The sequence below is a fragment of the Rhamphochromis longiceps genome, linkage group LG17 (genome assembly GCF_057381845.1).
Source record: "Rhamphochromis longiceps isolate RC_006_pf linkage group LG17, R_longiceps_female_GT1.1, whole genome shotgun sequence".
Taxonomy (NCBI): domain Eukaryota; kingdom Metazoa; phylum Chordata; class Actinopteri; order Cichliformes; family Cichlidae; genus Rhamphochromis; species Rhamphochromis longiceps.
In genome coordinates, this window is record NC_140573.1 from 25,551,830 (window position 1) to 25,578,263 (window position 26,434).

General features: G+C 41.7%; 1 protein-coding gene and 1 long non-coding RNA gene across 2 annotated transcripts; one reads left to right on the plus strand and one right to left on the minus strand.

The window, feature by feature from the left end:
- Positions 1 to 101: 101 nt before the first annotated feature.
- On the minus strand, positions 102 to 26,345 carry nup37 (nucleoporin 37). Its single transcript, XM_085385890.1, has 10 exons — positions 26,195 to 26,345; positions 24,590 to 24,761; positions 24,388 to 24,509; positions 15,007 to 15,079; positions 14,715 to 14,809; positions 2,586 to 2,676; positions 890 to 1,065; positions 760 to 810; positions 382 to 475; positions 102 to 278 (listed from the first exon to the last, which is right to left on the minus strand). The coding sequence occupies exons 2-10, from the start codon at positions 24,743 to 24,745 to the stop codon at positions 165 to 167; spliced, it is 972 nt and encodes a 323-aa protein (XP_085242016.1). The 5' UTR covers positions 24,746 to 24,761; positions 26,195 to 26,345; the 3' UTR covers positions 102 to 164.
- Positions 20,440 to 22,174, plus strand: LOC146649779 (uncharacterized). Its single transcript, XR_014908079.1, has 4 exons — positions 20,440 to 20,592; positions 21,234 to 21,315; positions 21,490 to 21,670; positions 22,160 to 22,174. It is a non-coding gene; the product is annotated as an uncharacterized LOC146649779 (long non-coding RNA).
- Positions 26,346 to 26,434: the final 89 nt, after the last annotated feature.

The window sequence follows — 26,434 nt, forward strand, 5'->3', positions numbered from 1 at the left end:
GCTGTTTATCTGTAGCTGACCTGAAGGGGTGGTCAGAAATGAGAAGAACAAAGCTCGAGCATGCAGCCAATTCCCATCAAATTCCACACAAACTGCACGAATACTTGGAAAAATATTTTATTGAGCACAAACAGAAACAGGACGCAGGTTTCCACAACAGATTTCTACATCTCAGTCATCCAAAAGCAAAGCTTCCTGTCGCCGCCGACCACACAGAGCGGCAGCGTCCGGTGCCAACTGAGGCCTGATCCGACGGTCACCGACCCGATCGCCACCGGCTGTAACGACATGAGGTGTGTGACGTGAGCTGATGGAAAGCACATTAAATTTAATTAAAAACAAAAACAAAACTCATAACAACTATGGAAAGCACACACAGACCTGCGGGTGGCCGAGATGGTGGATGATCAGCTGAGTGTTGATCTTTCCTGGACATCCCGTTGTGGCAAAGAGGTTTTCATTGGCTCGAGACCACCTGGAGAGAAGAACAAAGTCCTGAAAGCCTTCACACAATTGGAGAATTACTGTCTGAAATATAAAATCATCCTCCTGAAACTGACTTGTGTTAAGTTATGAAAGTTTCTTCTGTGATGCCAACCAATTCAGGTCTTTGTAAAAGACCAAAAAGAAAACTCCAAATCTTTCAATTTCAATAAAATTAAAATATTTTTTAGCGAATCACAGACTGACCAGATTTAAAGGAGAAACCTGAGCAGGTATGAACTGAAGCAATAAGGCTTATGGAAGAACTTTCCTCACCTAAACAGCCGTGCTTTATCGATGTGAGCTGGTCTTTTTTCTTGTGGGTAACTGCAAACAACAAAAAACGTGACTTAGACACATCCCAAATCAATACCTCGAGCAATATCAGCACCACACATCCTCTCACCTGGATCGAGTTATATCCCAGATCAGCCAGTCGCTGCCCGACACCCCGCCTACTTTGATCGTGTTGGTAAGGCACCAGTCTGCTGACATGAGCGGTTCGCTCTCCAGTGACAGGATGGCCTGCTGGGTGACCATGTCATAAAAGCGAATCGTCCCCTTCTTCTCTGCCACCATTAACTAGAGAGCACAGGACGTAATGAATGTAGCAAGGATTTCACAACACTTTGTACTTCTGCACCAAATTCATGCTTTATTCTGAAAGTGGTGCTCGTTTTGGTTGCAACAAAGGTAGCAAAGATGACACGGATGCATGGTGGGTCCTGGAGCACAACTAAACCTCTGTACCAAGGTTATATGAACAGAAAACAACTGGTATCAAATATCCTGTCGGTTCATAGAGATTTCCTAAAAATGATGGTACTTATTTTTATCATGGTTACATAAATGCCAGTGGACATATTTTACAGTATGGGCATCAAACACTGAGGCATCAAAACTCATCATTAAGGGTACCGTGAAGGTTGTGAAACGTCTTTATCAGGGAAACAATTAAGATGAGCTTTTTTTCAATTACATCTCTTCAGTGAGGTGAAGGCCAATCTCCTTCAACATGACTTTGAGAGTAATTCTCACCTTTAATACCTCTTGATTAGAGTGTTTTAATTCTTTGTACGTTGGCTTTGTTAAGTCGTTACTTCGTAGCCTGCAGGCTCTACAAAATGGAGCAACTCGCTTTCTGACAATAAAGAAATGGCATGACCACACCACACCTGTATTGGCCTCCCTATACTGGTTTCCAGTCCATCTCGGGATCCAGTTTAAAATTTTATTACTTGTTTTTAAGAGTCTTAGTGTTTTGGCGTAGAAGCTCTACACGCCTACCAAAGCACTGAGGTCTAGGAACCAATTGTTCTTGGATGTTACTACTTCCAGGCTCAAAGGCAGAGGCGATAGGACCTTTTCGGTGGTGGCTCCTAATCTGTGGAACAACCTATTTTTTCGCACAAGAGCTGCCCAATCATTCAGTCGTTTAATCTCACTTGCTTTCAGATCTACTTGAGCAGGACATCCTGGCGTTTGTTTTTGTGCAAACAAAGCTGACTTCTATTATTATGTGAGAGTTCTTCTTTCTAATTCAGATTTATGGTTTTTAGTGTATAATTTATTGTATTTTTATTGTTGACCCTATTAACTTTATGCAGTAGAAACCATATTTACAGAGACAGTGGTTTAGAGATGTGGAGCTTCAGTGAAATATATACTGATTTATGTATATCATGTGCAATATATCAGTTAAACTACAGATTAGAGCATGTCCCAGCATGCAACAGTATAGAAAGTAGAAATTAAGCATGATTAAACTCTGTTGGACTCTGCAACATTATGAAAGGATTTAAAAACTATATTTTTTTGTTTCTCACCCTCCTCTGTACACTTCAGCAGGCCTTTACCCACATGTGTGCTTTGGGCTCCACATCAAGATATTTCACAACAAAATCTATATTTGAATGTTGGGCAGAATCTTTTATTTGGCTTATCTAACCACCCACGTGAACTTCAAGTGTTTCTGATAACAATGAGGATGTCTCGGAGGAGTGAGGGCATCCATAAAGTTGACCTCACACCTGACCCTCCAACTGTAAACCATCTATACTACTCAGGTGTTTTACCTCAGCTTTAGAGTAGGCAACTCCTACCTTAAAGACTTCCTTTGGGTGCCAGCACACACTGATGCCAGGAGACTGAAGCCGGAAAGTAGCGCTTTCATTCCCATCCAGGTCCCACACCCTGCAGACATGAATTCACGTGGACAACAAAGATTAAAATGGACACCAACAAAATGCAGAGCGATCTCAGAGTGAGGCACCTTGTTTGACCCAGTTTGACTCACTTTGTTTCCAGAGTATTGGAACTGACACTGTGTTCGCAAGTGCTGTGAGAATTAATTGCCAAAACCTGTATAACTGTCTCATTATTGTGTAGGAGGTAAAAAAAACACAGGGCTCTAATCATTTCTAATTAGTTGTGCTACGGATTGATTCAGTTTGACACGTGAACTGTTCTTGGCCTAAAATCCAAAAACAAAATCCACTACCTCTTAATTAACAGCAAAGATGGGGCTTTAGAGCAGGCGCCTAAAAATAGCATCGGATTTTGAGCCACCCTTAGCCCTTACATAACATTAGAATGAATTGACCTTCCAAAGGTTTCTTTCTCTGTAGTGCTAAATGCAAAAGCATAATGGCACACACAGCCTTGACCTTTGCAAATATAATGCCCTGAGTTTTCTTATTCCTATTAAGGCATGCAATGATCCAATATTTGGATGAGATATGGTTCTGTGTTTGCTGCAGCTGTGTATGTTTGCAGTAGTTATCAAACTCCCTCAACTTGCACCATCATCTTGTCTTGAGTGACGGGAGGGTGGAGCATGAAACTGCATGCAGATGTTGTGTTAAAGAGAGCCTAAAGGTTAAGCTCTTGATTTATCAGTTGTCTACATTCCAGCCTTCACTTGGTCATTTATCCAGACTCATGAACACAAGTAAACAAGGTCGAAATGGGTTACTGCTGGCTGCAAGCTGTCTGGACTGATCAGAATGCCTCCCTGGAAAGTTCTCTAGACATGCCCCTGGTAGTCCCAGAATTCACTGGAGAGACTATTAGATAAACCTTGCTAGCACTGGGTTGGACTCCCTTTTACCTTAAGAACTGCCTTAATTCTTCATGGCATAGATTCATCACACAGTTGCTGCAGATTTGTCAGCTGTAGATCCATGATGTCATTCTCTCATTCCACAGCATCCCAAAGAAGCTCTTTTGGATGGAAATCTGGTGACTGTGGAGGCTATTAGAGTACAGTGAACTCACTGTCATGGACATGGTGCATTATCCCGCTGGAAGTAGCCATCGGAAGAAAGGCACACTATGGTGTTTAAACAATGCTCAATTGGTAGTAAAGAACCACAAGTGTTCCAAATAGATATACCCCCACACCATTACACAATCACCACTGGCCTGATAAGTTAATATCAGACAGGATAGAATCCAAGTTGGTTGGTTGGTAAAACCAACATGGGTCATGTTGGTTTTACCAAATTCTAACCCTTCCATCTGAATGTCAGAGCAGAATCTGGGACAGACCAACGTTTTTCTAATCTATCGTCTAATGTTGGTGAGCCTATGTGGGTTGCAGCCTCAGTTTCCTGTTTTTCGCTCAGAGGAGGGGTACCCAGTGTGGTCTTCTGCTGCAGGCCACCTGATGCGCGTGCAGTTCGTTCAGATATACTTTTCTGCATTCCATGGTTGTAGTGAGTAGTTATTTGAGTTACTGTCGGTTTTTTGTTTTGTTTTTTTGTCCTATCAGCTTGCAGCAGTCTGGCCATTGTCCTCTGACATCAGCAAGGCCGTTTTGCACAAAGACCTGCTACTTACTCATATATTTTCTCTTTTTCAGACCCATTCTCTGTAAACCCTAGAGATCGCAGATCAGCAGTTTCTTAAATACTCAGACCAACAACCATGACACGTTCCAAATCACCTTCTTCACCATCCTAATGCTTGGTCTGACCATATCTAACTAACTAAATGCACTGAGTTGCCTCCATGTGATTGGTTGATTAGATATTCATGTTAATAAGCAGTGGAACAGATTTAACCAATAAAGTGGCTGATGACCATATATCTCATCTGGGCTGATGGTGTCTCAGAATCTCTCAGAAGACACAGGGAAAAAACATCTGGGCAGAAGGACGTTCAGAATACCTCGGTCTGCCTGCCGCTACTATAACCTCTTTGGAAGTGTGAAAGGAAATGGATGGATGGATATTGTTCCTGTTGATTTGACTCTTGTTGTCTTCTGCAGTGTTGGTCAAGTTACTTGAAAAAAGTAATCAGTAACTAATTACTGATTACTTCCCCCCAAAAGTAATCCCATTACTTTACTGATTACTTATTTTCAAAAGTAATTAGTTACTTAGTTACTTTTTAAAAAAATGATTTACAACCTGAATAGGTAATAAAGCGATCGATCTTTCAGCCCAATTCTATTTTTTTCTGCATAACCCATCATATAAAATGTAATCAAATGAAAAAGTCTCTTTTTAAAACTTGTTTTATTAGTTTTAATCTTTTAACTTTACGCATGAAGCAAACATTAAATTATATGCAACATTCTCTGACTGGAAGAAATTTGTTTAACATTTAAACCTATTTTCTGCATATTCCAGCACATAAAATAAAATTTGTTTTTGTGTTTACACTCAGTCTTTCAAATAAATGCAGGTAAAACACAGCAGAAAATAAATAAAATCAAGGACTCAGCGGTCCTGTTGCTCTATTTTCACCTGTATAGCAGGAGTGGGGCAGGCGGAGGTTTGCCTTGGTGCAGGTGTGTCGTAGCGGTCAGTGGAAGGATCTGGGAGTTTCATATTCCCGTGGCAGTGTACTGTCCGTGCTTGCTCGGAAGTTTAGGGTTTTTTTCGCTGTAAAAAGAATTTTTCTTCCCACGCAGTGAACAGCGGACACTAATGTTTTTGTCACTTTTTATGGAATCAAACTTAAAGGTCAGTACTTCCACGCTTTAAACGCTGCACGCTCATACTCTCTCCCGCACTCGATATATTATCCATTGTTGATCTGCACACAGCTGTTGTCACGAACGTCGCACTTGCTTACGTCACTGTCATGAGACACGCAAAAAAAAAAATCACGGTTTTAGTAACGCAGTAACGCAGCGTGCTTACGGGAAAGTAACAGTAATCTAATTACCGTTTTTGCAATAGTAATCCCTTACTTTACTCGTTACTTGAAAAAAGTAATCGGATTACAGTAACGCGTTACTGCCCATCTCTGGTCTTCAGCACGAAATTTGGTTAGCTGTATTTGTGAGTTGCTGGTTGTTGTTGCTATAAAGATCACAGCAGCAAAGATACCCACTAATGCCAGACTGGTGAATCGTGTTGGAGTGCCTTTATTTTTCAATAAATCTGCAGCTTTGTGGAAACATGCCTGGCTTTCACAGTAAAAGGCTGGTGAGTAAATAATGGGTGGCGTCTTTTCACTGAAGTTCATGGTTTCCTCTAATCTGCAGCAGGGTACAGCTGTCTTCATCCTTTTCCAGGGAAAATGGGCTCTTTTCTCAGATTTGGGCCTTCAAGCTTCGAAGACAGACAGACTTATACTGGACTCTTACAGAAAAAACGCCAGCGTCAAATTACATTGAGCTATGACAGCAGGGGCAGAGGAAGGTGGGTTGGAGTGGAATGGAGGTAGGGGGCTAAGCACCCTCGCCTGAGTTGGTGTTATGCTCCACTTGCATTACAGCAAATGTTTCGCTGTGGGCGGCCCGCTGCCATTCATTTTCTGTGGAATACAGCGTAGGGCGGCGAAACGCACGTCAGCTGGGGAAGCGTGGCGGAGAAAAGTTGAACAGCATCCTACCTTATGCAAATGAAACAGAGAGCTCTGGAGGATTAGGACCAATCTTAATTAGAGTATGGCTCCAGCAGCTAAATAAGATGTATGATCGCAAAAGCAGCTCAGCAACACCACGGATGTAATGAATCACTTGGACCGAGAGAGCTGCGGTTCCTGAGACCTGGATCTACGGTTAACCACATCTGAACTAGAAGAAAAGGTGGAGATGGGGGCACAGGGAAGGCTGCAAGTGTTTCTGGGAATATAAAACAAAGTCTTGTGAAGCATGGGAAGGCGCTGACTGATGAGGTCATGCAAAAGACATCATGTAATAAAGTACCTCCAAAGACTATCTAAATGTCAAGTGTGTTGTTGGAGAGATTGATGTCCTCAGTGGTGCGGTGTAGGGGAGGATATGCCCCGTCTCAGATGAAGACCACAGTAAACACTCAACTTTTCCTGCCTCGTCTCCCGTGCAGGCAGTAGGATAGGGTGCTGTCAAAACTCTAGGCTTCTCTCCTCTGCCCATGTGCAGCCTGGGCCTCCATTGTGGAGAACGAAGGGGGGGGGGGGGGGGGGGGGGGGGGAAGAAAAGAGAGAGGAAAAACCCCCAGACCACATGAGGAAAACAACGACTAAACCCTATTCTTTTAGACCACTAGCCAAGCAGAGCTCAATTGCACGCTACACCACCAACAGCCAAACTGCGGTCAACCGCTCTCCCCTTCAAATGGAGAACGCCAGCTCCCCAAAAAAACATAACCTCTGCCGAATGAGGTGAAAGACATGAGACACGAAAACACGCGTCACCTCTTCTGATAAAGCACTGTTATTGCATCACACTACATCAAGCAATAACTCTCTGCTTCCATGTACAACAACAGAGATGAAAAGGACATTGGAAGTGATCTGAGTGAGCAAACAATAAGGTTGGAGCGTTGTGGTTTTTTGGGGTTTCGGATAAATGAAGGAAACGGGAAATGCCGTTAGCACTGTGTGACCCGATTTGTTTTAGAGAATAGAATAAATAATCAAAGGTGAGAAATAAGAATCATATCTCAGGTACCTTGAAGGGTCACTACATGAACAGGGAACACAAATATATATGGCTAACAAACTGAAAAGTCAATATTTGGTGTGACCTCCGTTGTTCTTCCACACAACCTGAACTCAGTTACTAAGTAGTCTCCAGGAATAGTTCTCCAGGCTTCTTGAAGGACATTCAGAGCTCTTCTTTGGATGTTTCTGCCTTTTCTTCAGTTGTCTGTTAAGATGATGTTGAGGTTCAGGCTCTGGGGAGGCCGATCCATGACTGATGGTGTTCCCTTGTGTGTTTTTCTATTCAGGTATGTTTTTACTGCATTGGCAGAGTGTTTGAAATCATTCAAGCTGTTGATAACCAGAAGCTTTCCAGGTGGTTTTGTACGGTGGTTAAAAATCTGACAAGATCCCCACCATCACTGGCTGAAATCAAGCCCCAAAACCATGAAAGGGCTTTCACCATGTTCTACAATGGCTCCAGATACTCACTGTTGTACCTCTCTCCTAAAGCCGTACATATTTCAAGTTTGGATCCATTACTTCGTCAGTGCAGTGATTTTCAGTGCAGTTCTTGAATAATTTGGCATACCTCAGCCTTTCTCCCGGTTTTCCTTCCTTTAGAATGGCTTCTTGACATTCATCCTTCCAGTAACACCATTTCTGATGAGGCTAAAAGGACAGCTGGAACCATATACTGTATATAAAAGATGGACATGGCTGTTTTTTGTGTGTTTTGTTTTTGTTTTTTTCATAAAGCCCCCAGGTGGCGATAACTATAATTGCAAAAATATTTCAGTTCCTATATAAATCTATGAGAAAATATCAGTCAGGCACAACGTCTGTAATTTGACAAATCTGTTAGCAGGGAGCAACACTGAATCTTGATAATCTAGAAACATCTAGCTTCTTCTTTATAAGCTAAGACTGATCTAAAAAAACATGTGGTCCAGATTGTGAAAAGGTGGCAGGAATGCTCTCTTAAGACCCAGAAACAACTGAGAAAGGTGGAAAATGTTGGTTAACGACTTATTTAGTTGTTGACAGAGCGAGAAACAAAAAAAAAGTATTAAATGTTTTATAAAACTTACATATCTATACTATTGCTAATATATATTGTAATATATCTATATCACTAAAGCACTTCTGGATGGATGCAAACTGCATTTCGTTGCCCTGTACCTGTGCATGTGCAATGACAATAAAGTTGAATTCTATTCTATTCTATTCTAAAAATAGCATTTCTTACGCTCTACTGACTTTAAAACACATGATCACACAGGATTCACAGAATATCCACCTTAATGTAACTAAAAGTGTTGAATAAGGTCAGGTTTGTAATCCATGACAACAAATTCAGAACATGTTGAGTGGGTGGGGTTACAGAGGGTTATTTGAACTAATCTTATAGGGACCCAATAAGGTTGAGAACCAGTAATCGAGGACAGGCTATCACAGTACTGTAATTTTTTCTCCCCTTACACAAGATGAGGGATTGAGGAAAAAGCAAACGGATTATCAGTGAGAACAGGATATACTGCTTTAAACCATACACATAATGCAGCAGCAGCAGGTGGGCGTTTTCCTGAGTTCAGCGGTGAACTCAGTCAGCCCCAAATCCTCTCAGAACCCTGCAGTGTGCCCTCGTGATCTCTAGGTGGCATAACCCACACCCTTTCCACCTACACTGACACCATGAGTTGTTTAGACTACATGAAGCAAGACTCCATCTCTGAGGAAGTGCAGTCTGGTTCCCCACCTTGCTGCTCCAGCGTCAGGTTGCATACTGGAAACAGCAGAGGTCCCACAGCTGCAGGGGACAGTGATGACAACAAACTTATAGTAGAGGCACTCCAGCCAAAGCTAACAGACTGATGGAGAGGTCATGAGTCTATACATGCAGATAGAAACCTCCCTCCCTTTCTTTCCTGTTCTCATATCGAGGCTCAGTTTGTGTGGGCTGACTGGAAGGTCGTCTCCTGTTAACTTGATCTATCCCTTGTTCCTCCTCTGTCTTCCTCCTGCGTCCCATATTTTCTCAACATGACAGAATTTAAATCTTTCAGCAGAGAGAGCGCACTCCTGTTTTCTCTGGACACTTGGCAGAGGGAGCGGAGGAATAGAGTTGAGGAGACTTGTTCAGATGTGAATGGACAGGGGGATCACTATGCTGCTGATAGTCAAAAACGGACCGACTAAAAGCCTGTGAAAAATTATTTGCCCCTTTATCATTTCTTACAGAGAAGCAGGGTACAAAAGAATCACTCAAAAAGTAACACATCATACACAATCTAAAGAAACAGCTGAGAGACAAAGTCATGGTTACAAACCCATTTCTAAAGCGTTGACACTCCAGCGAACCATAGTAAGAGCCATTATGCACAAATTGAGAAAACTCGAAACTAGAGCAGGGCGATATGGCCAAAAATATTTATCACGATATATATTTGAAAATTTGCGATAACGATATAACTGACGATATAATTGATGCGAGACAAAATACAACTCCACATTACTAGCGCAAAAAGACAACCTTCCATTTATTTTCACTTCAACAAGAAGCTGGTTTTTATGTACATTAAAGCTTTATAAAAATGTAACCGTGCAAATGCAAATTCCTTGCTGACAGTTTAACCAAAAGGCATTTCCAGTAGAAATGTGCTGACATATCCTGAGCATAACCATGTATAATATCCACTGAAGTTAAAAAGAGGTGCTTTGCAACATTAAACTGCAGTGTGCAGTACGTATTTTTCGGACCATAAGGTGCACGGGATTATAAGGCACATTAAGTGAAACAAAGCAGTCAGATAAATCAAACTTTATTAAACTCATTCTTCTTGCTTCCTCCACTTCTGTACCATTGATTCATTAATGTTGAATTCTCTGGCAGCTGCTCTATTCCCATGTTGTTGCAGTATATTAATGACTAACCTCGTATTGTGGATGGATTATCTCAGTTGTTCTCCTGAATGAAGATTGGTCCGTTTACAGCATCCTGCCATGCGATTGCATTTGTCTCTAACCATGAGGAACCTTCAAGCTAACTTTTATAAGTGGAAAAGTGTTAGTGTTCGTCCTCCAGCTTCACTGTTTATGTTATGCTAACATAGCTGTGTCGCTAGCGATCACGTAGCACATCATTATATACCAGCTAGCCCAACTTCAGTAACCCTACAAACGTCCCTGCTGTTTAGTTTCCTGTCTTCATTTATATTGGAAGTGATAGCAGAGATGTACGTTTGATTTTTTTCAGAAATCTCTCAGTCAGAACATGCTATATCATGCTTAGGTAACTAGCGAAACTAGCAAGCTAACTTCCGCTAGCTTCCTGCTAACTTCTAACTCCGTTAAATGTAATAAATTTTGTTTTAATGGATGCCTGGAAGCTAAACTTCATAGTTACACCTGGTAAAGCAGCAATGCTGATTGTTTTACTAAAGATGAAAGAATTTCGACAGTTTTTAACTCTAAGTGATGCTGCAGTGTTGTTTGACCTGAAGTATACGGAGTTTAGGACCCAGATTACTCCCAGATTTAAGAGCATCTTAGTCCGACAAATACGACAATAACGATGGCCGCTTGCATGTTCTGCAAAAAAAATGTGCTTTGTTGTGTATCTGATGGACAAACACCAAACCAGTTCCACATCACGGAAGTTGCACCATTTTTACAAACCAATTCTGGTTCATCTGTTTCACTCAACAATCGGCCATGTGCGTATGAAAACAAAGGCACTGCGCATGCGCGTTTTACTCCCATTCTATCGCGATATTTCATTTTCCTATCGTTGCCTAACATTATACCGGTATTACCGTGAACGGTATAATATGGCCCAGCCCTACTCGAAACAGCGGTGAACCTTCCCAGGAGTGGCCAGCCGACAAAAATTACCCCAAGAGTGCATCGATGAGTCATCTAGGAGGTCACAAAAGAACCCAGAACAACAGCTAAAGAACTGCAGGCCTCAGTTGTCTCAGTTAAGGTCAGAGTTCATGATTCAACAATATGAAAGAGACTGGGCAAAAATGGCATCCATGGGAGAGTTCAAGAAGAAAAGCACTGCTGACCAATAAGAACAAAAAGGCTCATCTCAAATTTGCCAAAAAACATGTTGATGATCTCCAAGACTTCTAAGAAAATGTTCTGTGGACTGACGACACAAAAGCTGAACTTTGTGGAAGGTTTGAGTCTCGTTACATCTGACATAAAACTAACACAGCAGTTCATAAAAAGAACATCACAACAACAGTCAAACACGTTGCTGTGAGTGTGCTGGTGAAGGGCTGCTTTGCTGCTAGATTAACTTGATGAAAACATGAATTCTGCTCTCTTCCAGAACATTTCTGACCATCAGTTTATGACCTGAAGCTCAAGAGCACTCAAGTTACACAGAAGGACAATGATCTGAAACACACGAGCCAAGTCAAAGTCCAGACTTAGAACTGATTGAGATGCTTTGGCATGACCTTAAACAGGCCAAAGCATCTGGAAAACCATTCAATGCAGTTGAAAAAAAACCAAACAACTTCTGTTGTAAACTTCTGTAAAGAAAAATCAGCTAAAATTCCTCCACGATGATCTGAAAGACTCTATGATAACTGATGTTTGATAACTAATGCTTAATTGCAGTTCTTGCTGCCAAGAGTGGAACAATCAGTTATTCGGTTTAAGAGGCAATTACTTTTTCCACACAGGGAGGTAGGTTTGGAGATCTAATATTAGTATTTGTTTGATGATGTGTAAGAAGTAAGTGTGACAAATACGGAGAAAATCTAAGAAATTATGCCATAATTATATAAAAAATATATAAATACTTTTTCAAAGCACTGTATATTAAAAAAAAATGCTGGATTATAATGCAGTGTGACTCTCAAGACAAAATCATACAATACTAACGCAAACACACATAGTTTCACAATAAATTATTGGAAAAATATCCTCCACCTCAGAATCCACATCAACAGATATTAATAGCATTTTTTTATACTTCAGAATATGAGATTAAACTCTCTCTTAATGGCAGCATGATAAAGGACTGTCTGCGATGTGGCAGTAAATGCCAATAAGGTATTGTGGTTAGCTGCATGCCTGGGCTTTCATATCTTCCATTCACCATCCATCCATTCACTTCCGCTTATCCTTTTCAGGGTCGCGGGGGGCGCTGGAGCCTATCCCAGCTGTCATAGGGCGAGAGGCGGGGTACACCCTGGACAGGTCGCCAGTCTGTCGCAGGGCCAACACACAGAGACAGACAACCATTCGCACTCACTTTCACTCACACATTCACACCTAGTGGCAATTTGGATTTTCCAATTAACCTATCCCCACAAGTTGCATGTCTTTGGACAGTGGAAGGAAGCTGGAGTACCTGGAGGGAACCCACGCAAACACGGGGAGAACATGCAAACTCCACACAGAAAGACCCCGGCCTGATGGTGGAATTGAACTCAGGACCTTCTTGCTGTGCGGCAACAGTGCTAACCACCGTGCCACCGTGCTGCTTTCATATCTTGGTGTTTTGAAACCAGACACGAAAAGCAAGGCATGGCTCTACAACAAGACAGGAAGGACTTAGATAATGCTCTTAAAATTATGATAATCTTCACTTTTTATTTGATAAGGCCTGAAACTAGCAACTGAGATCATAAAGCCATGTGGAAAGTGTTTACTGAGGTCACAGAGCAAGGGAAATGAGTTTCAAATATACTTCTATAACACTTGAAGTCTTTCAGCAACCAGACTAGCCAGTAAAAAAAAAATGCATGTTGAAGGTATTTCTGCTTTGGATTCACTGCCTGGAAGATATCAAAATCTGGATGTCAACCAACTTTCTCTAACTGAACAACAATAAGGTTCCATTGCTCTGGAAAGTTCTTTGCACCAAGTCCTGCTAACCCATCACCCTCACCAGCTCCCAGTCAAGGTAAGTCTCCTGTAAAATCCTTCTTCTCAGCTACAAATCCAGTAATTATCAGAACCTTCTCCTCCCCTACACCCCATCCCGGACACTGGATTCCTCAGTTAAAGGTCTACTCTCCATTCCCACACCAGACTCCCTTCTGAGATCTACAAGGCCTCGCGGAGGTCTTCATAGAGAAACATAGCTACATATGCAGTCTACAGTCAGGTCCGAAAAACGAAACTTTTTCTTCTTTCTATTAGCCAGAAGGTGTCGACTCAATCAGGTCCAACTGTATAAAAAGACAAGCCTACTCCTAACCCAATTTATGACTTGATTGACGTTTCTCATGTGATGTTGTGCGCATATTATATATATAGCTGTATATCTCAGATTTCTGTAAAGTTATTTATTTCGTATAGTTTTTCATATTTATATCCTGTTCATATCCTGTACATAGCTTGTACTCACTACAGCCTGTACATACCTATAGTTATAGAATATTCACAACATACTTCATACCGTGTACATTATAACATACCATAATAGACCCATTTCTGTAATATACTCACATATCTATATTATTGCTAATATATATTGTAATATATCTATATCACTAAAGCACTTCTGGATGGATGCAAACTGCATTTCGTTGCCCTGTACCTGCGCATGTGCAATGACAATAAAGTTGAATTCTATTCTATTCTATTCTATTCTATATTATTCAAGATATTCCCCAACTGGTTGACATAAAGAAGAGTATGATTTGGTGCATGAAGTTGTTACTATGTGTCCACAGTCTTGATTTACATAGTCACCCCTTATTCCATGACAGGTGGTGTAAGTGTAGCTATTTTCATCTTTATATCCAGTCCGTTATCTCCAACTACCTGCATTTTTTTGTTTGAATCTAAAAATATTAGAGTTTCTACACTGCTGCTGCCATTTGAAACAAAAAGCAACACTAGCTGAAATAACTAGCTAAAAGTATATGACTTAACTACCTCCAGGACAGCTAATACTAACGGCTATGTGGCTGAAGTGGGCATCCAGAAGTAAAAGCTAAATGACGTGCTTGTAGTTTGCAGCAGAACCAGCCTCACAATGTTACAGGGGTTGTCCCCGTGGTGACCCCAGCTACTGATACACTTTTTCCCCTCCTCTCGCCTTAATTGAAAAGGAAATTTTGGGGACCCTGTTACGGGACACCCACCCCCCTTTAGAGAGAGGAAAATCTTTCTGCAGCTAATTGGATTTCCATATTTAACCAATTAGCTAGAAAAGCTACAAAGCAGCTCTGTGCTTACGCACAGTCACACTGGAGCATGTTGTGCTTAGCATCGTGTTTCACTGTGGAAACACTGTCAGAACTTTCTGCACCATTAACAGAGAACAGAACTGAAAATCAGAAGCTGGGAACACACACACACACGCACACACACACACATGGAAATAAAACGGGTTCGACCTGCAAGTGTGGTCATCACTGACGGAAGCAATTTGTTTCCCCTCCATGGGCTCGAACACCAAATGGTTAATGTAGCTGGTGTGACCCTCCATTACCTAGTGACAGCATTGGAAAAACAAACGTGTGAACAAAAACAGAAAATATACCAATCAATAAGTTGTTAAATGAATGTTTTGTAGCAGTTTAACTACTTCCTCTATCGCTAAGCACTGAACGTCAGCACTAAGCAGCGCAAGTTTGATGCCTAATGACAAGCGCAGTTGTGGCCAATGTGCTCCAGATGTTGCATTACCTTGACTTCATGCCTATCCTGAAGATCAGAAGTCAGCAGGCGTAGCTTTCTGTCAGCTGCAGCCGTGCACAACCTGCAAAGAGAGGACATAAAAACACAGAGTGAGCATCAAAACAGTCAGACCGATGACAAACGACATCATGCAACCACCTACACTGACACCTCTGGATGAGACTGTGTGTGTGTGGTAAAAACTTGGACGCCGATCAGTAGAAACACTGCCAGGGAGATTCTGATTGCAAGCTAAGATAAACATGTAGAAAAATAAGAATCCTCACGCCATTTGTGCACGCTTCTGTTCAAAAAAACCTGTGCAGAGCCAGGCAGAGGACTTTCCCCTCTAATCAGTCCTCGTATACCAGCGCCTGCAATTATTCACACAATTACACTAACTCACTTATGACAAGAAAAACACACACATATCACCAGAATAAACAGACAGCAGTTCACACATTTTCGAGCACAGGCACAGATGGATTTGGCATGATGTCACTACAAACAGCCTTAACGTGCTCCAGGGTTTTACTGCTACAGTAGATTAGATTATATTAGGACAGGCCCTCTCAACCTGCGTATTAGTGTTTGTTGTAAAACATGGAACACACGCTGGCGTTTTGCCTTTTTTTAAATTAAATGTCAAAGCCATTCCCATTGAATAAAAAGGGGAAATTCCAGTGAATTTTTGTTTTGTTGACATAAACTCACTCTACCTCGTGCCATCATTTTAACCCCACAGAGGCTGAAACAGGATAGGTTTTTGAAAGTGAGAACATCTTTGAAAGGTCTGCTTGACCAAAATTAGCAGAATCTTGGCTTAATGTTTTACATTAAAAAAAGAAGCTACATTTAGAGTCTATATACTGTATGCATATGTGAATGTTTTCCCCTTTCATCTTGTAATGACATTTATGAATCCCTGCTTTATTGTGGTGGGGAGGTCTGTGGCCCACTGATCCCAGGAGCTATGTTGAGGGGGCATTTGCTCCTAGTTGGGTTTTGCAAGGCAAATTGGTCCTGGGCAAGAGACCAGACAAAGAGTGATTCAGACGACCCTTATGAACAAGAGAACAAGGAGCCAGTTTGCTTTGCTCAGGATAGGGTTACCAGGGCCCCCTGGAATCAAGCCCGGGGAGAGGGGTCCAAGAAAGAGTGCCTGGTAGCCGGGCCTTAGCCTATGAGGGCCAGTTGGATGCAGGCCAAAGACAAAATATGGACCTGGCCTTCTGTGGGTCTGCAACGCACAAGAAGCACCACATGGGTCCAGTAAGTCAGACAGTAGTTATGGGTGCAAGCCCAGTGGTCTGACCCGAGCGTCCCAGTGATTCCAGGAGCTATGTCGTCAGAGAGAGAGAGAGATCGCATCTCCTGGCTGGCTTGAGAACACCTTGGTGTTCCCCCAGAAGAGCTGAAAGACGTGGTCAGGGAGGTCTGGGCTTCTCTGCCTTGGGTGTATTTGATATCCCCCATGTTGGCGTTCTTCCTGAATCATCACAATTAATCTTGGTCAATCACAATGTTATTAGTTCTGTGACATGGAAAAAAAATTGCCAATGTCCACTCAGGAAAAAGAAAATGTAAAAAAAAAAACAAAAAAACAAAAAATAAAAACATGGCTGTTAGGGACATGGTTAGGGTTTGGTGTGCGGTGTGATGGTGTGTCAATAACACCAAAACAATACATCGCAAAGTGATAACATCATATCACAATGTTAACCTTGGTGTTCGAGGAACAAAACCAACGCAGGATATCAGACCATGCCTCTTCTTAGACTCCCCCCATTTTAATGCTATTGAGTCTCTTCTTACATTACCAACACTGCAACTTATCCTGCCTAACCTGGTTCAGGTCGTTTGGGCAGCAGCGATGTCCAAACCTCACTCTTCCCAACCACCTCCTCCAACGTTTCCATAGGAACACCGAGCCATTCCAAGATCAGAGATAAAATCTCTCCAGCGTGTCATGTGTCTGCCCCCTGACCTCCTTCTGGTAAGATATGTTTGAACCACCTTAGCTGCCTACTTTTGATGTGGAGGAGTAAGAACTGTGGTTTAGTTTTTTTATCTGACAAAGCGAGGCTGAATTAAACCAAACGTAAATAAAATGTCAGGATAAAATACTAATAAAAACCAATCACAAAATACAAAACTATAATAACTCTTTGTGAAACAATGAAAGCTCCTGAGTAGAAGATTACCAGATAGACCCCAAGATAGTAGAGTTGGAATTAGAGCAGGGCAATATGACCAAAAATATCTATCACGATATACATTTGAAAATTTGCGATAATGATATAACTGATGATATAATTGACACTAGATAAAATACTTTACAACTCCTCAACTTTATTAGTGCAAAAAACCCCAAAAAACATCAATGTATTTTGCACTTACACAAGCAGCTTTTTAAATGCATTAAAGTTATATAAAAAATTTAAAGTGCAAATGCAAATCCTTGCTGACAGTTTAACCAAAAGGCATTTCCAGTGGAAATTGGCCGACATATCCTCAGCATAACCATGTATAATATCCACAAAACTTAAAAGAGGTTATAAACACATACAATATGGTAACATTGTATGTGTTTCACTCAGCGAGGCACCTGCCTACTATAGCCATAATGCTCCGACAATACATCAAGCGGTGCGGGTTCGTAGCTTAGCAAAGTCGTACTGAAACATTTGACAGATTTTCGAGCGCCGTGTACCACATAAAATCGTTTCGAGGTCAGTAAACACAACCAGAATTCATACATAAGGCACACGGGATTAAAAGGGACACTGTCGACTTTCAGAAAGATCAAAGGATTGATTTTAAGTGCGCCGTATCTCCCAAAAAACACGGTAATAACGACGGCCCGCTAGCATGCGCTACCAAAAATAGTGCTTTGTTGTATATCTGACGGATGAAAGCTAAACCAGTTCTACACCACTGAAGTTGCAGCATTTTTACAAACCAATTCTGGTTCATCCGTTTCATTTAATGATCCACTTTCGCTCTTCTCATTCTGCGTCGCAGCCATGTGCGTATGCAAACAAAGGCACTGCGCATGCGCGTTTTACCCATATCCTATCGCGATATTTCATTTTCTTATCATTGCCCAACATTACACCGGTATTACCGTGAACGGTATGATATAGCCCAGCCCTAGTTGGAATTATAGGATAATACAATATCCATCAGTTATTTATTTGTCAAAGTACTTCTATTATTTGCTGAAAAGAAATTTAGAAAATACATTTAATAAAAAGAATACATCCTTGCAAATATACCCATGCATGCAGCAAACTAGGATGCCAAGCTGAAGTTTTAAAATATGTTCTGTGCAAACTACAGAATATATTAGCATGTAATTTACTGATGCATGTCTGTTTCTGGTTGCCTAGTGATCCAAGCTGCAATCATCCCTGAGGGCATCTGAGGGTAAAATGCCACAAACATGAACTTTAGCTTCTCTGGTTTGAGCCTGGTTGGGGGTCTTTGTTGTCATGTCATTCTCATGTCCCTCTGCCCATCTTCTCTTTGTGCCTTTAACTCTCTGATAAAGGCCAGCATGTTGTCCACTGTATATAGTAAATGACAGGCAAGGCTGAAAAATGTGTGTGTTCAGTTGAAGTCTGTGGTTTTAATAGTCTCCAGGCTTGTTCTCATTATAAGCTGCTGTGGTGGCAGCTTGAGGCCCCTCTTCTCCCCTCTCTGTTACTCTCTCTGGGCCCCCACTTGAGGCAAACCCGTGAGAACGTTGTACTTTTCCTGGAAGGCACAGCTACGTGCAGCCTGAAGGGAGGGATGGAACCTGAGTGGGTAGTCATCAGCGCAATAACAAGTGCGCACGTCACAGGGCTGGCTCAAGGGTCCTGTGGAGTAAACCACAGAAGGCCAGCTGCTTTTCCTTTTCAATTACAGAAAGGCTAAACACCTCCAGGGGGACCACGAAACCTTCCCATCCACCGCCTCAGGCGAAAACTCTTGCTTTCTAACAATCTTTGCTTGGGCTACTTCCCTCCTGTCCAAAGCCACCTGAAACAACTTTGCTCACATCCTGGCATCTGCAGTGTGACAGCAAGAGGCAGTGATGACTACTTTCACTGGCTGGTGTGCTTTCTCTGCAAATGTCTCTTCTCTGGTCCCAAAAACTGTGTTTACAACAGTGACCCTGTTATGTTAAAAGACGTAAATGTCTAATGTGGAAGTGAAAGTTGGCTGGAGACCTTCTAATCCTGCCTCATCATGACCTCTCACGTAACAAGAGGCCCATGACCTACAGATGAGCTACAAATGTCCAACCAAATGCCTTTTGCTAATAAGGCATCAGTTACATTGGCTTAGACACTGTCAACCATCTGTTGCTTGGGTAAGATTGTGTATATATTCCAACCGGTTAATAAATAACATTGCTGAACTTTTTCTATTTCCAGTTTGCATTACATTTTGTTTAATTTTACAGTCACTCACCTAGTAGTTGGCAAGCATTCGCAGACCTATATGGAAAACTACAGGCAACTGTGGCAACCTAAACAACCTAAGGAACCACTGGAGCTGGTGGTCATATCACATGAAAACCTACAGGCAACTGCAGGAATCTGCTAGCACACCGGTCCCCAACCCCCGGGCCTCGGACCGGTACCGGTCCGTGAGTTGTTTGGTACCGGGCCGCGAAAGTTGAGGCTCAGGTGTGAAATGTATAGTTTTCAGGGTTTTTATCGGTTTTCAGCGTTATTTTGTTATCGTTTGTATCGTTAACTCGGTTTTCCTTGGTGTTTTCACGTGTGTTATGAATAAATCTTCTTTATTTTGGTACCGGTACTAGTTTTATTTTGTTGTATTTATCCGTGACACCTTAAAGGCCGGTCCGTGAAAATATTGTCGGGCATAAACCGGTCCGTGGTGCAAAAAAGGTTGGAGACCGCTGTGCTAGCATACACAGCATACACAAAAAGGGTTACGCTGGGGGTAGGGGTGGGAGATATAAACGATATATGATGGAAACGATATAAATTTGGCTTTGACTATATGCGCTATTGCGATAGCGCATGATGATGATGTCATCAAGCTGCGCCTGTTTTGGTAGAAAGCATCGTAGCGGCTACAACCATGTCACAGCAAAGAGATGAAGCACTTTTGAAATATGGGGAAAGCCAAAAACTGCCCTTCCTCCACTTCCGTAACATTGATTCATTAATGTTGAATTCGGAAGCAGATTTGTGTCGTGAAAAGGCCAAAACGCCTGAAACGCGCGTCAGTGTAGCGCGTTTCAGGCGTTTGACTTGCGAAAAAAAACACGCGCCTGAGTTTTTGTGTTGCATTTTGTGCATACGCGCGTTTCGCATCTACCGCTGGAGTTGGAAAAATCTGAACTCCAGCGTCAAGTTGCGCCGCGACAACCAATCAGGAGCCTGGTGACGTGGCTGTGACCTAGGTCAAAGGGGCAGATCCAGCCAAAGCCCTTCATTCTTCAGTGGAGGGGAAGGCTAATCAATGCTGTTGCAAACAACCCAGAGCTGTACGACACCAGCTGCTTTCTGTACCGAGACAGGAATATAAAGGACAGAGCTTGGAGGAAGATATGTGAAGAGATCGGGCAACCTGGTAAGTTCATTCATTTCTCTTTTGAAAGTTTTCACTGACCTGGCAAGCTAGCAAGCCACCGCTATTTTCCCATGGACGTACAAATACCGTTCTGCTTTTATGCATGTTGTCATATAGGAATATATTTTGTTTATTAATAAACAGCACACAGTGGTCCCGCTGTTCATCCGTCACTGCCTCGCTTTTTCGCTGATTTTTTTTTTTATTGCACAGTACAGCATTGCATTCTGCAGCCTGATTGACAAATCTCCTGCGCGTGGCAAATTTATCATGTTTGGTTTTGATAACCATCACGTCCAATAGAAAAAACAACCGCACAAAAACACCCATAACTATGACCCTCATTCGGAAATAGACACCTGCACCGCAAGGGAAAAAGGCGCACGAAAGTGGCAGGCAGATGAAGACAAAACGCGGCATAATAATACTTTTACGTTTTGCAATCTACAAAGGTTTGCACTTTGAGAATCAATTGTGAGAACTGTGACCAATGTTCATGTGTGTGGGGAAAACAGTGTACGAAGTGCGTGGCCAGGGCCTAGTGTTTCTGAGAACCCCTGCTGCAATAAATGATGGACCACTGTATATACTTTCTCTGATTATTATATTCAACCTGTTAACATTTAATACTGTATTGATAGAGACAACTGATTCTGCAGCAGAGCATCCCCTGTTGCTTCTCCTGGCTCCCCAGTCCCTGAGCTCCTGCTGCTGCACCCACAGGTATGTACAGCAAGCACTGATAGCTTTTTACTCGGTTGGATTCCCTTGTGATCACCTTTACTAAATATCTACAACTAATCTGATTATATCCTGTTTTTTGTTTTTGTTTTCAATGTTGAAATTAAAATCTAGTAGCAGCCTTCTCATTTCTTTGTGTTTTGTGCTGTTTTACAGGCCCACAGAGGAGGACGGCTCCGAGGCAGATGAGGGACGGGTCCCAGGACGGTCCATCGGCGGTGGAGCTGGCCATCCTGGAGTCCCTGAAGAGGCCACACCAGTCTCCAATGGAGCATTTCCTCCTCAGCCTTGTTCCTGCTCTGGAGAGCAGCTGGGTCCTTTTTATTCCTGTCTCTCTGTAAATACTTATATTTTATATATTTATGTTTAATGTTTTTCTGTTCGAGAATTTTAATATTGTTTCAAATAAATTTTTATAATGACAAATGTCTCTAGTTCTACTACACAGCAAACGTTGGCACACGACTTGACACATGTAGAATTTATTTCATATTATACTAATGACAAAATATACTGATACAGTGGGATGCAGAAGTTTGGGCAACCTTGTTAATAGCCATTATTTTCCTGTATAAATCGTTGGTTGTTACAATAAAAAATGTCAGTTAAATATCATACAGGAGACACACACAGTGATATTTGAGAAGTGAAAAGAAGTTTACTGGATTTACAAAAAGTGTGCAATAATTTTTTAAACAAAATCAAGCAGGTGCATAAATTTGGGCACCACAAAAAAAGAAATGAAATAAATATTTAGTGTATATCAATGTCTGTGTCTCCTATATGATATATGGGGTGCCTTTGTCTGGACGTGCTTCCCATCCAGAGCTGCACAGCACAGAGGGAAGTTTCAGCACTCCTGGAATCCCTCTGTGATGGACCGCCAGTCTCCAGGTGAAGGCACAGCCATGAAGTTGTCCACTAGACAGTCCCAGATGGCCGTCGCTACCTGGGGGGTGATCTGACACACCGACTCTGTAACTGAACGCTTGGAAGGAGTCCCCGGTGACAAGGAACCTGGACAAAATTGTTCAAAATCAGTATTATGTGTACTGCAGTTACAAAATACATTATTCAAATTCCAAAATACTTTTGTGATGTCAGATTTAAATCACAAAACTTGAATCTTACATAAAACATTTTGTAATTATAAGGATAATTACAAAATGTATATTAGATAATATCTAAAACAGTTGTTTTGTTTTAACTTTAACATATCATAATTTGATTGGTAGCAACTTTTGCCACTACAGTGAGCCAATCACTCATAATTCCTAAACATGTCAATCAGGTAGGAATGAAGTAAGACATTAATAGAAAAAGAGTTTTATGTTGACATGTAGCCCTTTCCTTTCTTATATCATTAATATTTTTGAAAAATAAATCTGTGATAAGACATAGCTTATCAAGATGGAACCATGCAACTAAAGATGAACCAAACTGTTCAGTTTTATCTAACTCTCAGTTTTAATAAAGGCTGGTGACCCCTGTTATAGAGTCTGACAGCTGCAGGGATTATATACAAATATTCAACTATACCAGAATTAAACCAGGTCTAAATAAAAAAAGGAGTGAGTATCACTACAAAGATTAACCCACAGTGGTCCTAATGCTACAGTTTGATATCAGCAAACACCGAGCGCATACGTATGACACCACAGCCATGCTATCAATGCAAACACTGATAACAGCATAAATTGAATTAAATCAGGACTTGATAAGAACTGAGTATCACTAAAAATATTATAAACAGTCGTCTCCATACCACAGTTTGCTATCAGTAAACACCAACGGCATTCATTGATAGCATAGCACATCCATGTTAGCAGTCTATAAACGATAGTTTAGCATATTAGCACAGGTATCAATAAAGGACTACCGTATTAAACACTTTTACTAACCTCAGGCAGACGGACAGGCGCTCTGCAGGTGGGATTGAGCGCCTGTAGTTGGTGTCTAGGCGGGCGATGCTTGGACCAGCGCGGGCCGCAGGTCCTCAAACTGGGCGAGGGAAAGACGGCGATATCGCTGTCATCGCCTCATCCAGGCGCAGCTCCTGAAGCAAGTGGTGAAACTCACCAAACTGCTCACGCGTCTGGAGGACCTGATGGACCCAGGTACGGCGAGGACGTCCTTAACGCCGCTGCTCTGCTCTCCACAGTAAATAGAGAAGGGAGACTCTCTCTTCAAGCGCTAGCTCGACAGCTGCCATCTAGCAAAGATACCGGTCTGGCACAACTTCCTCCCACATTTCCGGTTCACGCGCGTCAAAGTATGCAATTTTGAGGCGCGATGGATTTTTCTTGGACACGCGTCGAGGTGCGAATGTGCACGCGTCAAATTAGGGGCGTTTGGGGCGTTTTCGTTCGCGTCTATCGCGTTTGGTGTGAACACACCGTTAGTGTTCGTTTGACTTTGGGACCTGAAGTGGATGGAGTTTTGGACCCAGATTACTCCGCGAAGCTCCTCACTACGGCAGCCATAATGCTCTGACAATCCATCAAGCAGTGCGGCTTACCAAAGTTGTACTAAACATTTTTTAACAGATTTCTGCACGCAGAAATCGGTTCGAGGTCAGTAAGCACAACCAGAATTCATACATAAGGCACGCTCTCGATTTTTGAGAAAATTAAAGGATTTTAAGTGTGCCTTATAGTGTGGAAAATACGTTATACAGAAGAAAAGAATATATCGTGATATATATCGTTACCGCACATGCTTGAAATTATATCGCGATATAAATTTTAGGCCATATCGCCCAGCCCTAGCAGGGGGCAGTTGATTTAACCCAGCGAAAACCAGAAACATCAGATGAGAAACTTCAATCAAGCTCAAAAGTGACCACCCATGTTTTGAATGTCTTCAGCTCCCGAAGCTGAACATGGGTGTCTTCATTCATGTTTCAGAAAGCGCTTACATGAAGAGTTTTAAACAAGCCACCGAGCTACAAAGTGAACGATGTTAATAAAAAGACTTGATTTGGATATAAAAAAACAAAACAAAAAAAAAAAACAGAAGAAGGCCAAAGCACGTGGAATGCAAGTGGCCTAGTACCTGATAGTGGGTATCCTGTCCAGCCGAGACTCGGGGCTCCAGGCTAGAGCGTCGACACGCAGTTCATGGTGAAAAGCTCGAAGAACATTGAATTCAACTCCCTCGACCTCCACATCCTCCTCCTGTAGGAGCAAAGTTGCATTCAGAGAAGGAAACAGATGTGCACTCAGTGAACCAAAACACGTGAGACTGTATCTCTAACCTGGAAGAGGCAGGTGCCCACCACCACGTACTGGTTTCCACCATAGGCCAGGAGAGATGCCGGGGTACCGGAGCTGAAGGGACTGAACTCCACCACATGAACAAAGTCGTCACATGGCACGGTGTAGCTGGGACTGTGGCTTGAGTCCTCCTGCATGTCGCGCGTACTTCCACTGAAAGAATCAGAAGGATAACCGATAGGAAATGATTAGGATGATCATCAATACCTGTTGTTTAAAACCACTTTTAAACAAGAACATCAGTTCATTGATCAGATTATTATCGGTAAATGTACCAGTAGTCATGATAAATGTGATAATTAAAAGTCTCAACACTACATATATGATGATATTAAGCTATTTTGTTAAAAGTTGTGTTTAACTTGATTTTTAACTGATTAACTAAACAGGTTCCCAACTTTTAGGATAAATAACATTAGGTTTGTCTTAACGCTTAAAGGTAAATCAATGGGCTTCTAATGAAAAGGCACAAAATACTCAGGCACAAAATAAATGTTGTGTTAATTGTAATGTCTTAAAACCAGTCAGTTCTGTTAAGTGTTTGAGCACCTTAGATGTGGTAAATGGAGTTGTTATTATATAGCGTTTTTCTACTCTACTAGAGCAGTCAAAGCTCTTTATACAACATGCATCATTCACCCATTCAAACAAGCACTTGTTTCTACATCTATCTTTCTAACATTCACACACATTCATACATCATACCTACATACTCTACCACCTGAGCTACAACCACTTGTTGTAGCTGTACATCATGGAGGTACAACACACAAATCTGCTGCAACTGATGCCATTATATCAAGAAAATTTCCAGGAACTTATTGAATGTATATTTTTAAAAAGTCTAGACTGGATTTTATTTCAGTCAACTAAAATTGTTTTCAGGCCTACTTTTATCTTAGTTTTTGTTAACTACACTAGTTGGGGATTTATAAACCCTCTTTTGTATCTTGCAGATAAAAAATAAAGTTAAACTTAACTAAACTAAATCAGTATTTTTGCTTATGTTCAATAAAAAAAAAGGAAAAAAAGTCTGCAGGGTTACAGTTGCTAAGGATCCTAAAAACCAAACGTCAATCAAAGACTTTCTTGTTTTTCATATCCCAGTAGTTACAGACTCATGCACAGCAAGTAGGACGCAGCTGGACTATGTTTTACCAAACTACATTGATCAACATTAGATTCGGCGCAGTTAATATACACACAGAGTCCCCCCCCCCCCCCCCCCCCCCCCCCCTTTTTAAACTTAGTACAAATGCAGACAGTGCTTAAAATTGTATTACTGCTTATGAGTTAAGTTTTTTCTCGCTAAGTTGCAACAAGGTCGTTTATTTTCATGTTATTTCTGTAAAGGAAAACTAGGTGAATATGATATCTCAGCTAAACTAGTGTGGCTTTTGTGGAAGAATAATAATAATGGTAGCATGTCACCAGTCTAGAAGCAAAACGTGCTGCTGGTTTAAATGCGGAAGCACTGCTTGTCGTTTTTACCAGTCAAACCGCAGCCTGGCAATGTCGTAGCTAACCCTTACTGGTGAGGGTCTATCTAAACTCAGAACACAGCAGTAACTGATAGACTTTACTACCTTATTTTCAATGAATCCCTTGAACGAAACGCTGCCCGCGTTTGAGATGTTTTCAATCTTCTTCCGATTACGACACGGAACGTACCATCGAGTAGAAATGTCAGAGGGTGGTTGGGTATTAGTTATGGCGACAGAAATTTTTGGGGAGAAAGTCTAAACCACTTTAGAAAATCCATAAGCGTTACTGAAAGATTTTATTTGAAACACGTCTAATGACACGAACTTATAGCTAGCTGTCGA